The following is an 18,061-nucleotide window of genomic DNA, read 5'->3' as shown; positions in this document are numbered from 1 at the left end:
GGTTACATACTTAAGAAAGCATGAGTCTAAAACATTGTTCAAAGTTACAATGAAATCAATGAATTTTTTAAATGCAAAAAATAGGGAAAGAAGTGCTAGTTGAAGTGTTTCTTCTATAAGTAGGTCTTCAACCGCCAGAGGTGGGAGTAAGTCACACATGTGCAAGTCACAAGTAAGTCTCAAGTCATGAATGTCAAGTCAAAGTCAAGTCGAGTCTTTTTTTAATAATTGTCAAGCAAGTCTCAAGTCTCAAATATGCGACTTAAGTCTGACTTGATTCAAGTCATATGACTCGAGTCCCCCATCTCTGTCAACCGCCGTTTGAAAATATCCATTGACTCAGCTGTCCGGACTCCTAGGGGAAGTTCATTCCACCACCTTGGTGCAAGAACAGAAAAGAGTCTTGTAGTATACTTATACGTTTACTGACTTAGGTTGCTGCAAATCAGCACTTTCTAAGTGTGCATATAAGGACATCAGAGACCATTCATCCATTTACACTGAAAATAAAAAAAAAACCCAAAACCACACAGAATTACTTCCTTCAAAAACCCATAATGGATGTTGTTTTATAGCATTGGACATCTGTTAGGTTTGTAACACAACAAACTAGGACACTCACTACTAGTGACAAGTCTGATGTCCCTTGCCCGAGCTCCTCTCTCGTTCCTGGCCTGGCAGCGGACAGTGATCTGCTGAGGAAGGAGAAACATCACCTGGCTGTACACCTGGTGGATCTTGCGGCTCTCGTTAAAGGTTGTGTTAGTCACAATGCTGACACTTTCTGTATCTGGCACTAGGGGGCTCCACACGGCGCTTTTGTTACTGCATCTGAACAGGACAAAAGGAAAAAACACATTAAGAACAAAAAAAAACAGCCGGAAGAGAGTATCATCATCGCCACACCAAAGTTCTTGCTATGCATTAAGATGATAGCTTATGAATAAATAATTGAGCCTTTTCTTCTTTTTTCCAGAAGTGTTCTCGTTCCTACTTAACCCTCTGTATGGGAGCAGAAACTCTTCAGCATGATTTAAGGCATATTCAAAGCCAGCTATAATGGAATCGCTTACACTATTCCTATCCAGATTCAAACACATTAGTGGGTTATAAATGTTGTAGGTTTACAAAACATATACAGCTGAAGTGATTATTAATGAATGGGGGGCCACCCAAAGGTGAACTGATGTACTGCAATACATTTTGGACCACATGCTAAAGAGTTATACAGCATATCAGGGTCCTGCTGGAAACATGCTGGAGTTACTACAGGTATGATTTTATAGAAAAATAATCAACAGTGGGTTGGTGTGTTGTGGACGGATGTGAAGTGGATTTTTTATTTGAACTTTTTTTTTTAAATAAAAAAAAAATTCCTTTTATAACACAATAATTCTCCAATGATTACAGATGTATTTACTAAAAAAAGACACATCAAAGGCTACATTTATCCAAATATAGTTAAGTTTAATAGATGAGATTGTTGTCCATAAAACAAGTTGGAATATTCTGAAACTTGAATATCACCTAATGGTGGTGGTGATGATGATGATGATGATCAATAGTTGGACTGATCATGCTGATGAGGTTGATTGTGATGCTGATGACTGTGTACTCACTTGTGCATGCTGTCACAGGTGAACCACTGGATTGTGGGAGATGGGACTCCCTCTGCCACACAGGTGACGCCGTGCTTCTTATCCGGCAGGTAATGATCTGAAAGTTCGGTTATCTGAGGGGGAACTAAACAAAGAAGAAATATCTTCAGATTTTAAATAGTAAAATAAGGATTATTAGCCTAAGATTTGGGTCGTTTATAGACAGGAGATGGAGACAGAACTTTCTCACCTTTAACTACTAGATCAAAGGTCATCTCTTTAGAATCATCCTCGTTTCCAACATGAATAGTGTAATATCCTTTCTGCTCTAGGCGAATTCTCACTAGAGTTAATGTGCTGACGTACCTACAGCAGCAAGACGTACACATAGTGAACACGGGTTCGAATAAACCGCCATCGTTCTTTCTTTCGTCAAGACATTTGATTACCTGGTCTCTTGTTCCTGCCCCGTGCTGATGATATTGTCTCCGTTGATTGTGGCTCCGTCTTTGCTCCAGCGGATTTGAGGCTTGGGATATGCTTCTACCTCCACCCTCAGCTCCACGTTCTCATGCAGCAATGCGGAAATGTTGGGACTTAGAAATGAGCTCAGCTCGACGAAACCTTTCTCTGAAAAAATAAGACACCTCTCATCGATTTTCCACTCGTTAATGCTTTGTGTAGCATTAAAGTCTTTAAACTTCAAACACGGCTTCAGATTTATAGTCCACGATCTAATGACTACATCCTGATGCCTATTTTAACTCATTATGTTATCGTTACTGGATGTACTTTAAGACAAACAAGTAGTTTAGTGACATGACTGTTGTTTAACCGTAGTATCTAGTCTTCTCTTTCATAAACATTTCAAAAACTCTTTTAAAGCAGCGCTACAGGAAGTTTTTATTATTTCGATGTTAAAGCCAGTGAAAACTTTTTTATATTGCTTTGCCTTTATATGATATAAATACGTTGACTAGTTGAGATGTCTGTAATTGAATTCATTATTTTGTAATCATTGTTTTGTCTGTACTGTGTCTTGTAGTTTCACTCGATGTATCTTCTTCAAATAGGAGAATGCTTTTCAACTGAAGCGATGACAATCCATTTGCCCTGCAATTTTACTCTAGTATAAAGCCCAAATTCTAGCCAAATGTATGGTTTTAATGCACGCAAACTAAAAAGGTAAATTAAATTTGCAGTTCTAACCTGGTTATGAAGCACTGTGTGTGTACCTTCTACAAATTCCTCCAATTGTGAATGCACTAGAAAGCAGTGATCATTTTATAACTTAAATACGTCTAGTAAATTGTACATGACACTACAGGGTTGGCTAAAAAATGAGCATTACTATCACAATGATGAATTGTCTGTAGAAGAAATAATCATTTGACTGGCAATGAACTGAATGGAACATCAATGCATTAATGCAAATGCTCTAAAAACTTCCTATGAGCTTCTGGGAATTCCCAGAACAGAGCTTAAATCAACTGGATCATGTATCTTCTTTGTACTCAGAATTTAAGGTTTTTCAAGAAAACAAAAAAAAAAACTAAATAAAAGGAAAACATCCAAGAGATATAGTTTGCAGATGTCTTGTGCTTTCTTTCTTCACAACTTTTTGCCATTTCACTTTTTGTCAATGTTTTTTTTTTTGGTTTGTTTATTAGCATTTCGGTTTTGTACTAGTAGAGCTCTTTTTAACACGATAGGTGGGATGGGAGGAAGATGTCATGCTGTTTATGTCCTGAATTTATGAGACTGAAGTGTTTAGTGTTTTAGTGTAGTGTTTATATTATGTAAAAAAAAAAAGCAACGAAAGAAAGAAATAAAGAAAGAAAGATGTCACTATTTCTTGCTATTTTCTGTAAATTATTTCACTAATACTTTATTTGTTACGATGCAGGACAAAGGCGAGTGAGGATCCAAATGCAGATTTTCAAGTTTTAATAGTCCAAAACACAAGAAACAGAAGAACAGACAGGCAGCAAACAGGGCTAACAGGACACAGGAATAGGCACACCAACATCCAACATGAGACAGCGACCAACACCAGGGAAGTGAACAAACAGTATATATAGCTGACAGGAACCAATGACAAAGCAGGGACAATCAAAGACAAAGACAACACACCTGAGGAGATGAATGAGTACAATTAATGTCCATGGAAACCAAATAGTGGGCGGAGCAAACAATTAGCCACAGGGAAAGACAGCAGACAGAAACAAGACAGAAACACAGACAGACTCATTACAGAGCCCCCCCCCTAGGAGTGGATTCCAGACACTCCAACGCAGAACCGGGGGGCGGCGGAGCGGAGGCGGAACAGGGGGCGGGAAGGCGGGCCAGGTCCATGTGGCGGTAGAGGGCAGGGCAGAGCCGGCGAAGCTGGAGGCCAGGGCGGAGCCGGCGAAGCAGGAGGCCAGGGCGGAGCCGGCGAAGCAGGAGGCCAGGGCGGAGCCGGCGAAGCTGGAGGCCAGGGCGGAGCCGGCGAAGCTGGAGGCCAGGGCGGAGCCGGCGAAGCAGGAGGCCAGGGCGGAGCCGGCGAAGCAGGAGGCCAGGGCGGAGCCGGCGAAGCAGGAGGCCAGGGCGGAGCCGGCGAAGCAGGAGGCCAGGGCGGAGCCGGCGAAGCAGGAGGCCAGGGCGGAGCCGGCAGAGCAGGAGGCCAGGGCGGAGCCGGAAACCAGGGTGGCGCCGCAGGCAGGGTCAGCGACCAGAGCAGGACCGGAGACCAGGGTGGCGCCGCAGGCAGAGTCAGCGACCAGAGCAGGACCGGAGGCCAGGGTGGCGCCGCAGGCAGAGTCAGCGACCAGAGCAGGACCGGAGGCCAGGGTGGCGCCGCAGGCAGAGTCAGCGACCAGAGCAGGACCGGAGGCCAGGGTGGCGCCGCAGGCAGAGTCAGCGACCAGAGCAGGACCGGAGGCCAGGGTGGCGCCGCAGGCAGAGTCAGCGACCAGAGCAGGACCGGAGACCAGGGTGGCGCCGCAGGCAGAGCCAGCGACCAGAGCAGGACCGGAGGCCAGGGTGGCGCCGCAGGCAGAGTCAGCGACCAGAGCAGGACCGGAGGCCAGGGTGGCGCCGCAGGCAGAGTCAGCGACCAGAGCAGGACCGGAGGCCAGGGTGGCGCCGCAGGCAGAGCCAGCGACCAGAGCAGGACCGGAGGCCAGGGTGGCGCTGCAGGTCGGGCCAGAGACCATAACGGCGTTGGCGGCCAGGGTGGTGCTGGAGGCGCTTTGAACCTGTAAAGATGGACAGGAAAGGGAGAGACTGACAGAGACAGGGAGACAAAGCTGGGGACCACTTGTTCCGTCGACCCGGTCGGTTCGGCTGGTTCTGTTGACCTGGTAGACCCGGCTGGTTCTGTTGACCCGGTCGGTTCCATTGACCCGGTCGGTCCGGCTGGCTCGGTTGACCCAGTCGGATCCCGTATTTCAGCGGGTTCAGCAGGTTCGGGCGTTTCAGCAGGTTCGGGCGCTTCGGCGGGTTCGGGCGCTTCGGCGGGTTCGGGCGCTTCGGCGGGTTCATGTGCTTCAGCGGGTTCAAGTGCTTCAGCGGGTTCGGGCGTTTCAGCAGGTTCAGGCGTTTCAGCAGGTTCGGGAACCTCAACAGGTTCATGTGCTTCAGCAAGCTCGGGCGTTTCAGCAGGTTCGGGCGTTTCGGCGGGTTCGGGCGCTTTGGCGGGTTCATGTGCTTCAGCGGGTTCAAGTGCTTCAGCGGGTTCGGGCGTTTCAGCAGGATCAGGCGTTTCAGCAGGTTCGGGAACCTCAACAGGTTCATGTGCTTCAGCAAGCTCGGGCGTTTCAGGTGCCTTCGGTGCTCCAGCCGGTGCCGTAGGGATGCCGGCCGCCCGGACCGACGCCATCGGGGTGTCCGCCAGCTTGGCGATCAGCCGGTTCCCCCGGGCCTCGCCTGAGCTTTCCGGTCTGGCACCCATGTGGACGGGTTCGGTCACTGGTGTGCACAGGTCTGGGTCGGACCGAGGTACTGTAGGGGCCTCGGGCGTCCGTGGCTGGACTGGTTCCGCAGCCCACGGACCCCGATGCCTACTGCCCCCCCCCAAAAAATATTTAGGGCCGGTGTCCGACTCTGTCCTGTGCACGGTTAGGGAGGACCCGCCCAGGAGCAACGCTACGCTGGCCAGGTCCGTGAAAGGCCCTACCTCTCGGCCCAATGGCACTAGGTAGCGCAGCCCGTCCTCCAGACCATGCCGAAAGATGTCCTTCAGCTCCTTCTCGCCGAAGTCCACCCGATTACATAGGTCTAAAAACACCTCAACATATTCCTCGATTGGGGAATTGTCTTGAAAAACACAAAACAAAATTTCTGCTGGATCCATGAGGTTGGTCGTTCTGTTACGATGCAGGACAAAGGCGAGTGAGGATCCAAATGCAGATTTTCAAGTTTTAATAGTCCAAAACACAAGAAACATTATTTTTGTGATTTTTTTTTAATTTCTAAATTATTTCACTTTAAACATAGATTGATGGATTGCATTGATGGATCATTTGGCTTTGGGTGGGAAAAAAATAGAAAGAGAAGTAAGCAAATCCTCTAGAATGTAGAACAAATCTTAGTCCAGCATTGGAAGTGGAAAAGAACGCGCTGTACGTAATGCTTGGACATGTGTTCAGACTATTTGTAAGGAAACTGTATATATATATAATATAATATTTGTGAACAGCAAGATAATAAATCAGTCATATTATATGCACTTGGTTTAACAAGATTTTCCCATGAAATTTTTTTAAAGTAACGCACTCTGCCTTATTGTTCATGCACCGAACAAATACCTGGATCATGCATAATGTGTTGGAGTGTGTTCAAGTGTGTGTGTTTCATGCATAATTCACACCTAAAAGCAGCTAAGTTGATTCTGACTTTCACATTAGCAGGTGACTGTAACACTTTGCACAGCACATTAATTCCACATAAAGCTGCACGTGTGCTGCAGAAGCACTGGTGCTCTCACAAAGCTTCCTATTCAGCTGCGTTTGATTCCAGTCAGCTCTTTCCTTCCTCACATAGGCACGCAGTGTGTTTGGAGGAGGGGGAATGCAGGGATACAGGGAATGAGCTTAATGCACCACAGTGTGTGTCGCAGTCGAGTTAGTGTGGTTTGAAATGGTGACTGCTTAAAAATAACACACCTCATTTCAAAAGAATGTCAACATTCAGGTCTGTGATTTGCACTACAGCACAAGCTTTGAGGAAAGTGTAAGCCGTGAAAGCCAGCATTGGTTTAAAGCCTGAAGGACTGATTCAACTTTTAAATGAAGCTGTTGATGTAGGTTTAATGTAGAGAGTTATGATTGGCGTCACATTTCAGTTACGAACATTTAAACCCAGTTTGTAAATCCAGAAAAGTATCTATGTTACTGTACTGAAATATACTTTAGCAGTGGATATGTAGTAAATCATAACTTTTACTTCTCTATCTTTTTTCTTTAGTTAAAGAAAAATGGCAAAGCCTTGATTCTAATTAATATGCCCAGACACACGTGTTACTTTCAGCAATATTTTATTAATTCAAAAATTAATTCAATAATTCATTAATATTAAGCACTGAAATGTCTAATAAACTAAAGAAACCAGGAAACAAACCTGATTGATTGATTGATTGATTGATTGATTGATTGATTGATTGATTGATTTTGAGGGGACTGGAGGTCAAGGGTAAAGTTATAACTTTTATAGTTATTATTTTATTTTTTTTATTCTTGTTTTTGTTAGAATTCTGTTTCCTCCCTCACCCATTTATTAAATACAGCAACATAGCTAATATGATAATAATAATTTCACCTCTAAACCTTTGGTTAACTGTTTTGTGGTGGGAAAGTTTTGAATAAAAACGTAAACATCTATCTATCTATCTATCTATCTATCTATCTATCTATCTATCTATCTATCTATCTATCTATCTATCTATCTATCTATTTCATATCACAGCTAACTTTCTAACTGCTATGAAAACAAGTCATGTTCTAACAGCATCCTTACTGAGGTTTGCTAATTAAACTAACATTGCCATGCTAATGACCAGTTTGTGCTTTACGTCCTTTAATTTTCAGCTCTTTATATCTTGGAAGTTATAAGATAAGCCTCTTCATCCATCAGATGTTCTCCTTTAACACAGCAATGCACAGCAAACAAATACACCAGTGTGAGATTGTGTATGATTGTGTAGTTGTTGGCACTTACCCAGCACAGTGATGTTGATGCTAAGCAAATTGCGATGGTTGCTCACGCTCTCTTGGGCATGGCAGAAGTATTGTCCAGAGTTTTGCAGAGTGGTTTGAGAAATGTTGAGGAATGAGCGCATGCTCATGGTCGCTGGGATTATGTCTGTCAGGATTTCTACATCTTCAGTCTAAGGTTAAACAGGAAACCAAGAAGATTCACCAGGAAATTTATGCATAGCTGAGTATTATGGACATTTTTTCTGGTTCTCTTTAGTCTTTATAAGGAATTTCCACAAACGGCATTGCAGCTAGGCTGAATGACACGTTCTATTAATGTCTTACTTTTAATATACATAGAAGACATTACCATCATGTTAGAATGCGTTCATTCAAGACTTACACATTGTGTAATTATTTTTAAACATGCATTACACGAATAATATAAATTGTGAACGTGCTGAGTTTTAAATTGTTCCTTGGCACACTGCTGTATGAAATAATACAACACAACTTTGCATGTATTTTTGTAGTGCTGTAAATCTATTTTTAGCTGCAGTGTAGTTTTGGGCCTGTTAATATTGTGAGAAATAAAAAAAAGGAAAAAAAAATATTCAGTAAATGATTCCGTTTAAAATGTATGTCACTTAGAACTGTCAAAAACGTATAAGTTCAGTTAATCTATGCTCACGGGTGATGTCATATAAACACAACTTAAATAAATTACACACAATTTAGAAATGCATTAAAAACATATGCACTGTAATGCCTGAATATATGTAGAACATTGTGTATATAAAGGCTGTATGCATCATACGATGAATTTATTTAAAGGTCATTATACAGCTGCCTTTATAGAAAGGGTTAGTTGACGTAAACTGATGTGATTTGGACAGGGATGAGGTATGAAATAAGGGTCTGGCATGTTCTTTAATTAAATGCTTGTAATTAATTCGTTGTTAAAGGCCTAGAGAAGGTGCATGTAATCTACTGAGTAAAAAGTGAAAAAGAAGTTTAAAACAGACGTCTGGTGTTTAACTGTAATAGCAAACAGATATTAACAGGTTTTACTGAAGAACCCTTTAAGCAATAAAATGGATTTACAGAACAAAAGCAATCTAAACTGGTTGAACACAATTCTCAATGCACTTTACGTTCCACTTTAGAGCCGCATAATACATGTTTTCTTCTAATAGACCCAGCAAACTAAAACGCTTTGATCACATATGAAATGTGGAAGAAGATGTTTTCTGATAACCATCAAAGCCACAATACACCACAATACATGCTATGTTAATGGCTTGACAGCTTCCTGCTTGAAAGAACAAGGCTAATAATGTCATGCAGTTTAAATCCTATCATAGGCTTCAGTTTTAGTTATTTCCTTCTCCTTCTCCTCCTCTGTCTTCCTGTCCTCCTTCAGCAAATCTCTACTAAAATGTGTTATCTATATAAGATTCTCAGGGATTACTGTAGGTGTGGCAGCACATCTTGAGATAATTTGGCCTGTTGAATTTCTCTCTAGGGGTCTTGGGAGTTGGATGAAATCTAGATGGGGCAGTTTATTTTTCGGCCCACTCACATCTTTGTTCGGATAATCCCAGGTGAAGAAGACGAGCTCAACTCCATAGGCCGTGCAGTTGACGCTGAGCGGCTCGCCTTGTTTCAGCACCGTCTTCGAGGCGCTGATGTGGGTGTCCAGAACCTCAGGAACTGTGGCCATGAGAACAAGAGATACAGAGTCACATAATACCTTCATTGTTTGGAGACTGTGTGCTACAACTTGTGTGTTTATGAACAGAAGGGGAACAGCGAAACAAACAAAATGGCGGGATATAAAGTGGACAGATGTTGCACACATGTGGAGATGTCTGCATGTCAAACATTTTTCCCCACCCAGGATAAAAGTTATTCATGACCTGCAACATTTGGAAGAACTAAAAAGCAGATTTGCTGAAATAGTGTAGCAGCAGTTTTTGCTGAATCTCATCATTGTGCTCATTTTCAGAGGAAATAAGAGTCAGTCACTGATCATTTATCAACAAGATTTAAATATATCACTTTCATCCTTACATAATCAGGATACGCAAGACAAAGATTATTTTCACTTTAAATACAGGACAACATGTAAGTCGTTTCAATGTTTTTTAAACTAAATTCATAATCATGCTCTGCTTCTGCTATAGTGTCCTGTACGTTCTCATAAAGTGTCCTTTCCTACCCTCGACACCTAAATGAGCTGCTAAAAGGACAGAACAGATACAACATGTTACTTTACCAACCAGGTTTCATTTAACTAAATGCCAAGGTGACCTGATATAACCCTAGAGAAGCCAGTTTATGTGTAGGTTTGTAGATGAGAAAAAACCTGCACAAGCATATCTAGTCTTGATGTTTGTGTTGTCTTTGTTTTAGCTGTGATTTTGTATTTCAGCACACTTCTGTACATCAGTGAATGATGCAAATAAGAATTAAAATTCATTCATTTATTTTTTTACTGTATAAAAATAAATAAAATGACACTGGCAAAGGCATGACACTGTAATGTCAGTTATTTATATATCAAGATTATTTGCCTATTATAATGTGTGTACTATAAGGTATATTACAGCATGTATTATTCTATACATAACTCTATTATATATTAGATACAATATACAAGTATTTTCTCTAAACCCAAACCACTATGTGCCTCTGACCGACAGTCAAGTCAGTTGTCATAATGTTCTAAAGTCAGCCTGGGAAGTGTCATATACCTGTGTGATCTGCCTCAACTTAACGTAAAAAAATGATAGTGTTAACTACAGCTGATGCATGTGGAACTTATAACTATTTGTACTGATTTCTGTAAGATGTTGTGAGTGGCTTATGAAGGTGTCATTTACCCCGGTGAACACCGAGCAAGTAATCTGTTATAGCATATTCTCCCCTGCCATAGACACCTACCTAAGATGCTGAAGACGTAGAATAAATTGGACCACTTTTCCTCTCCATTGTATTCACCTCTGCATCTGTAAATCTTGTCTTCCAATATTCCTGTAAAGCCACTGGTGGGATTGTACTTGCCCATCACAGGGATATCATTGTCTTTTTCATGAACGGTCACGTTTATTTTTGGGTCTGTTACCAGACAGGGTATTGTTCCTACATTACTTGTTTTAGTAACTGCATTGTATTCATTCTCCAAAAACCACTCGTCCTGATCTGAAAAAAGGGAGAAGAAGGATGGGGAAAGTTTTGTATCAAATGAACGATGTACATAGTATAAAAAATATTCTTGTAGTGATAATATTCATCAATAGTATCAATTGCTGCAAACAGTAATAACACTTTTGATTGGCAGCCAATGTATTAGCAGCAATTATATCTAACAGAGTGTTAGTAAATTCTCAATTCTCATATAAGATTATTTGGGGCAGTTTATGTTTGATTAGGTGTAAGTTGAAAAACGACAAGAAGTGAAACAACAGAAGAAGCAAGAATGCAGTGGAAAAGAAGAGGTCAAAGAGATGATGTTAAAGACTAAATGCTTATGACAAGTAGCAGTAGGGTCAAAGACCTGTGTTTATGTGACTGAAATTATATGATGAAAATGAAAGTGAAGAGCAACAGAAAAGTGTTTGACAGGAGGTCATGAGTTCAAATACCGCTGTCATCCCTGACCGGGAGCCAAGGGAGCAAAATTATCCTCATCTTCCTTGTCAATCACAGCAACACTAGCCAATCAGAGACATCTGTGAGCTCATGTATGCGAAGAGGCTTATGAGTGTTTTAGTGCATCAGTGTGTCAAAGCATCAGTGTTTCAGTGCATCAGTGTGTTGATGCAGCATGAACAGCAGTTTGAAAAAATGGCTTCAAGTGCCTCATAGTAAGCACGTGTTAACCTTCACCCTCCCTTATTAGAAGCTATCACATAAAAGGAGAGAGCTGGAAGCTGAATGGAAGTAGGACGGAGGAGAAAAATGTATCCATCTTGGCTTCTTCAATCATCCATCAAATTAGTATACACATAAACTGCTACCTTTGATGAAATGCATATCTGATAAATGTAGCATGTTTTAAGGCTGCATAAAATCTTAGATTGTGGACTAACTCTACGGGGCAGTGGGTGGGGTACAGTAACGAAGTATGAAGTACAAGTGTGAGATAAGGGTCAGTAAAGCTCACTACTGGAAAGTCTTAAGGATATGCAGCGTATGTCATATGGTTATCATGCAAACCATGCATTTCAAGGTCTCAGCTTATACCAGAATATATTATGTTTGTGCATCATCTGTGTATGTGCAAATGCTTTGCTCCTCACCAGGCACATAGATGGCCACCTCTCTGCTCTCCTCAGAGCCATCCTCAGAGCACACGTACACTCCTGTTTGATTCCATGTGACATTCTCCAGGTAAAGAACACTAGAAGTGCGGGATCGGTTCTCTGTTCTAAACATAGGTACATTCTCGTCTCTTTTGTAGCGCCAGGAAACGGACGCCCAGCCCGAACAGATGATGGAGATGGAGGAATTAGCGGTCAGGATGATTTCTTTCGTGCTGGGGTTCAGCTCCAGACCAGAACCAGCTGAACACAGCAGGAGGATCAGGACGGCTTTAGATAAAAAACAACAACAAGAATATAATTAGTCTATGAAGACAAGATTCGGAAAAAAAATTATGTCCATGGATGTTTGTTGTTTCAACATTTAATCAATGTCATGCATTTTCCAAAATATCAGAAATATCATAAACCATTCAGGCACCAATCTTTCTCCCTACTGGTTTTCTTTTTTATGTTGTATGTGTTATGTTTCCTTATGTCCATTTTTGGTAGGGATTGATTTGACATGTGACAGATGAAATCATTCACTGGTAAACCTTTCATGTGAAAAAAAAATGGTTGGAATCAAAAGCATTTGTCTATTTGTTTCCATTTGCAAATGCTGAGATTCATTAAAACGCCCACAGAAACACTCATCTGAGCAGCTGAGACTGATTGTTATACTCACCAGACACAATAAAACATTTGGGATTTGTTAAGAGGGTTATTTGATCAATATTGGCATAGAGATGAATAATCAATATGGCACAGACTTAATATATCATGGGAACTTCAGAGAAAACATGTAGTCAAGATTTAAAGTAGGATTATGATATTAATTTTCAAAATATCTGGATTCATGTAGGATTAGCTGAAATTCTTTAAAATGTTCCTGAAGGTTTTTTTGGTGGTTAAAAAATCAGGCTTTTTCTTGAGGGGTTCATAAAGAGTACTTGATGTGTAATGGTTCAAGATCTCAAAAATGGCAAAACACGGAAGCTTTTCTGCATGCAACACTCTGTTGTAGGATTCTAGAACATCAACAATAACAGCAACAACAATTATTTGCTAAGCCTGTGTTTGGTCTCTTACCTGTTATTAAGGGGATCAGTGGGAAAAGGCCTATACAGACTCTTTGCATAGTGGCTGATTGGTGTTGTCTTCTTCTGCACACAGAGAAAAAACTATTTAGTTAAAACAAACACAAAAAAATAAAGAACAGCATATTTTGAATGTTTTAGACAGTGTCCTCTTTCACAAATGTAGACGTATTTACTCTTAATAGCAAAACACAAATGCAGTGTATTAAAGAGCATCAACAAAAAAGTGACCTTCCTAATGATTCTCATCTTCTTTTCTCTTTCATCACCTCCCTACATGCTGATCCAAGCAGAGATATGGGCACACAGTGAACCCTGGGCAACAAGTCCAGTGCACACTTTAATAAAAACATGGGACTGTGCTTTACTCAGTTAGTTACTGTCACATTGAGCAGACAGCAATGTGTGTTGATTAACAATGTCACCTCCAAAAACTTTCTGAATTAAATGCCTGAAGTCAAGGAAAAATAAACAGGGTTACGTTAATACAGGACACAGATCGAACGAGCTACCTTGTTCATTCAGATTGAAGGTGGAACTGGCCATTATGAACAAGCTTGGGTGCATCCCTCATCACCTCTTTAAAGAAATAAACACTCATCTTTTGTGGGTACGGGCAATTAGAATGACAACTGTGATCCTGCCCTTGTTTAGATTGATTTAAAGGTCACTGATAGGAAGACCAAAGGTGACAAAGGTCAGGATGTGTGTCAGTAAGTAAACGTGGTATTAGAGATTAGAGAGAGAGAGAGAGAGAGAGAGAGAGAGAGAGAGAGAGAGAGAGAGAGAGAGAGAGAGAGAGAGAGAGAGAGAGGATGAGAACGAGAGAGAGAGAGAGAGAGAGAGAGAGAGAGAAGTAGTGGGACCAATCTGATCTTCTGAGAGATTCATACAAGTTTGAAAGTCTGACTATACTGTAAGTAGATGATTTAGTTCAATTGTTCATACAAATGCAGCTGTAAAAACGTGTGAATCATAACTCCACCCCTAATCCTGAGGTGACTTTTTTTTTGTTTCAACTTCTTTCATCATTATTTAACAGGAACATTTGGTGCAGTGGGAACAAAATTCCACTAAAAACAGATTTGTTTTTGTTATACACAGTATAACCCGGCCACTCCTCCTAGACTGTGTGTTATAAATAACCACATTTCAGAACTACGTTAAAAAAGAATAAATAGAAAATACTAAGACGGAAAAGAGGTAATATGCACACTCTGCTCAGATAGATCAGCTTCCAAAGCTTTCAAAGCTTCATTATCACCATTATGTTTAGGGTTGTAGATCACTATCTAGCTGTGCTGGTTTTCTGTTGTATCTCAGCACAACATGAACAGTCTTACACTCAAGTGTTCTCCATCAGTGAAGTGAACAGTTGGTGGAACAACTTCAACAAGCCAGATTTCATCGTTATTACTTGAGAGAATAGACCGGCTATGAATTTGTATACGTCTGTAAAACTGCTTTATGACTATGTCCATTGATATAAGTCATAGTTGGAATGAGAAACGTTTTTAGGAGCTAAAAGTGAAATCTGCCCATTAATACTTATGTTTATGGTTGTTGAAGATTTTATCCCATTAAACATAGTTGTAACCATGTTAGCAATTTCCCCATCTGACATCATCTTGGCACACAGCCATTAACTTCTCACAGGACTGACAGCACTATATAGCACCAAACAACAAGTTAAAACGAGAAGTACAAATCACAAATATTTAAACAAATACATATTTCATGCGTTTCATGGTTGAGTTAGCCTTTAAGCATCATAGACTTGAGTTTGCATGTTGTAATGAGTTTACAAGTGTGAGAATAGCGAGGGAGTAATCAGAAAAGGAGAGGTATGATTGGTGTGGGTGGAAAGAGATGTAGCAATAAAGGGTGCGGGACAGATGTGATCTGGAAATAGTTATGGCCGAATCACAGGCCTGGATGAGGGTGGGAAAACCCGCGAGGGCGGAAGAACTGGAGGAGGTACAAGACAAAAAACGTGGAGGAGGAATCATACAAAAAGGGGGTCAATAAAGAAGAGCCAAGAATTACGTCACGGAAATGTTCTTAACTTGTAACAGATACAGACGTATTAATACTGCTATTTTTACAACAAAGTTGGCTATAAAAGCTAAAAAACTGACCCACAGCTGACTCTTAGTCTGGTCGTTGTAATGCATAAAAGTGATATGACCACAATAAAGCACCAGGGCTAAGACCTCAGTGTCCTTCAGTGGGGACTAAATAAGTGGTTGGGGTAGCGAGTTCAGCGCATTATTCCTGCATGCGTGTGCCTCAGCAGCAATGTATCATCTATAAGTAACAGCTCAGATTTGAACTGGTTATAGTGTGATAATGTAGCCTAATAGTAATCTAACACTAATACAGAGATGATAGATACAGAAGAATATGCATCTGGTTGTTTCTCAATGATTAATGTGACTCAATGGTCTGCTGATTTGCTAGTCATCTACATTATGTTTTATTCTGTTGTATTTTTTTCTGTTTTTATTACATAGGGAACTAATTATTACATACGATTGTAGCTATTGTATGTTATCAATTCATTGGATATGCTTCCTTCAAGAGATCTAAAATTTCAATGTCCTGATGTTGTGCTATGATCTTATGTTTTGCCACTTGGCATCCCTCCTTTTTATACATGCGACACAGCATAGTAGGCTGTTAGTTATTTAATTGCATCAAATACAATCTTTCTGCAAGCATCTAATTTAGAATATCTGTACTATACAGTACTAGTTATCCAAAGTTTTCTTCACCTGTTTCTTCAGTGTTTTCTTATATTCTATGGCTGGGCAATTGGACATGTTGTCTATTAAAGTAACTCTACAAACAAAACACGAGGTCACAGATATTGGAGAATTAATTTGCCTGGTGGTTTAGCTAATAAATTCATAATATATTCACACCTCATTTAACCATCAAATACAAAGGAAATATTATGGGTTTTTAATAGTTTTTAATAATGAGGAATGGAAACACCCACACACACACCTCTCTGGGACTATTACCCAAATACTACTCTAGGATGTTCACTTCATAAAAATGCTAGAAGTCCCTCACAGGGTTTAAAAAAACATGCAGAAGGAAGCAGGACTTCTGTTGTAATTATATTGGTCAGTCGGGGGGTGGGGGGTGGTGTGTTGTTGGTGGAGTGGGGAGTGGGGTGGTGTGTGTGTCATAGGCAATGTTCCCAGAATAAAACTGAGTTCCTTTCCCATGGTCTCTGATACACACGGGACAAGGAATGGACCCTGCAGGACTTCTGGGTTATGCTTACAGTAATGATAGCACCCGGGAACACTTAGCCTGGCAGGAAATTGTAAATCAGCATCAGCATAATCATTAACATTCTCACTATCATTTTTAATCATCATAATTTTGTCCTAATGAACATCTGAACCAAAACACTTTACAGCTATCAGTTCATATATATATATATATATATATATATATATATATATATATATATATATATATATATATATATATATATATAAAATATGTCTGGGAAATTATATATCGTGGTATATCGGATGCACATATCCTTAAACTCTTTATGCATGTGACAATTAACTAGAAACATGAAACTAGAAACTTGAATGTGTAAGATTTTTCCATTAGGATTTTTATCAGTGACAACAGAAAAACAAAACAAATCAAATCTAAAACATTAATTATGAAAGCTGTTAATGTGGAATTCTAAACTTCAGCATCTTTATTTGCTATGATGCAGCAAACCAGCCTCAGACACCCAGTGAAGATGGTTTGGAGAAAGGAGGGCTAAATAATGTTTGGATAAAAACAGATGAATAAGGTGGTATGTTCACTGCCAAGTGGTAAAGGCAAGGGAATTGAAAAGCACTTTGAATGGATTCCTTTCAGAGAAGAAAAGAGAAAGAAAAAGAGAGCAGCCATGAAAGAAAGAAACAAAAAAGCGTGCAATAGAGAGGAACAAAGGGAGCAGGGGAAAAATCGAAGAAACTGGGGGGTATGATGCATGCAGGGTGCAGATTGTTGGCCGAATTTGACGTCAATGTCAGGAAGGGGTCTTTTTGCACGTTTGTAGGTTTGGCTGAAATGAGAAGTGTAACCATAGCTAAACGGCTAACCTGTATGAGTGATTCCAGGCTTTCACAAAGCAGCTGATGAGAGCTGGCATAAACCTAAAGACACACATTCAAAACACAGTGCAAGCTCTTAAAGAACCCCCAAAAGTGTCATTTTAAACCTTTTTCAAAGTCTTTGTGGAATAATATAATGATTAATAAGTGTTGGCTTTTAAGACACAACTAAATCTCTGAGAAACATCTTTAGCCTAATTAAAAATGCCAGCGTCTATGAATGTACATGAATAGTTGAGCTGCTTCAAGTTTTCTGGATAGTCTTAATCTGTCATATTTTTTAATTAATTGTTGAGACCAAAAACCCAAAAAATGTTTTCCCTTTAGTTAGCTAGCCTGCTTGTAAAGTATGTTACTAATCTAGCTTGCCTTTGTCATAGGTAGAAACTAAATGTTTACAGTGGGATTTCAGTACTTTGTATATAACGTCATACTCTAATCTTTAATAGTATTCAATTCTAACCGAATAAACTATAATATCCAGGATTCACTGAAATGTACAGCATAAGATTATACGAAATACTCAAAATTGTTTGAGTTTTTTTGGGGCCATGTAATGAAATAATCTCTGGTTAATTTGAATGAGCAACCAAGTTCAGAGCAGCATTTCCTGAACAACTCATAGCTAAAATGCCATGCAAGCTAAAACAGGATTTAAAGCTGAAACATGATCAATGTCTAACATACACAGATGCTAAGTGCTTGTTTTTCCAATGAAAGCTCATAATCTTCTATGATTTTCAT

General features: G+C 40.4%; 1 protein-coding gene across 4 annotated transcripts in view; it reads right to left on the bottom strand.

Moving 5' to 3' along the window:
- Positions 1 to 18,061, bottom strand: part of pdgfrb (platelet-derived growth factor receptor, beta polypeptide) — a 38,337-nt gene that overhangs the window by 9,319 nt on the left and 10,957 nt on the right. For 2 of the 4 annotated variants that reach the window (XM_060886372.1, XM_060886373.1), the window contains exons 2-11: positions 17,306 to 17,359; positions 13,171 to 13,244; positions 12,079 to 12,369; positions 10,721 to 10,978; positions 9,357 to 9,487; positions 7,797 to 7,965; positions 2,048 to 2,228; positions 1,849 to 1,964; positions 1,620 to 1,743; positions 623 to 831 (exon numbers count right to left, since the gene is read on the bottom strand). In XM_060886372.1, the coding sequence (XP_060742355.1) occupies positions 623 to 831; positions 1,620 to 1,743; positions 1,849 to 1,964; positions 2,048 to 2,228; positions 7,797 to 7,965; positions 9,357 to 9,487; positions 10,721 to 10,978; positions 12,079 to 12,369; positions 13,171 to 13,244; positions 17,306 to 17,355 (1,603 nt within the window). In that variant the 5' untranslated portion in view covers positions 17,356 to 17,359. The remainder of the gene's footprint in view (positions 1 to 622; positions 832 to 1,619; positions 1,744 to 1,848; positions 1,965 to 2,047; positions 2,229 to 7,796; positions 7,966 to 9,356; positions 9,488 to 10,720; positions 10,979 to 12,078; positions 12,370 to 13,170; positions 13,245 to 17,305; positions 17,360 to 18,061) is intronic. The other 2 variants (XM_060886375.1, XM_060886376.1) reach the window with 2 other exon arrangements.

The sequence above is a fragment of the Tachysurus vachellii genome, chromosome 14, assembly GCF_030014155.1.
Source record: "Tachysurus vachellii isolate PV-2020 chromosome 14, HZAU_Pvac_v1, whole genome shotgun sequence".
NCBI lineage: Eukaryota > Metazoa > Chordata > Actinopteri > Siluriformes > Bagridae > Tachysurus > Tachysurus vachellii.
The sequence above is the reverse complement of the archived record's forward strand: the minus strand, read 5'-3'. Positions and strand labels throughout refer to the sequence as shown.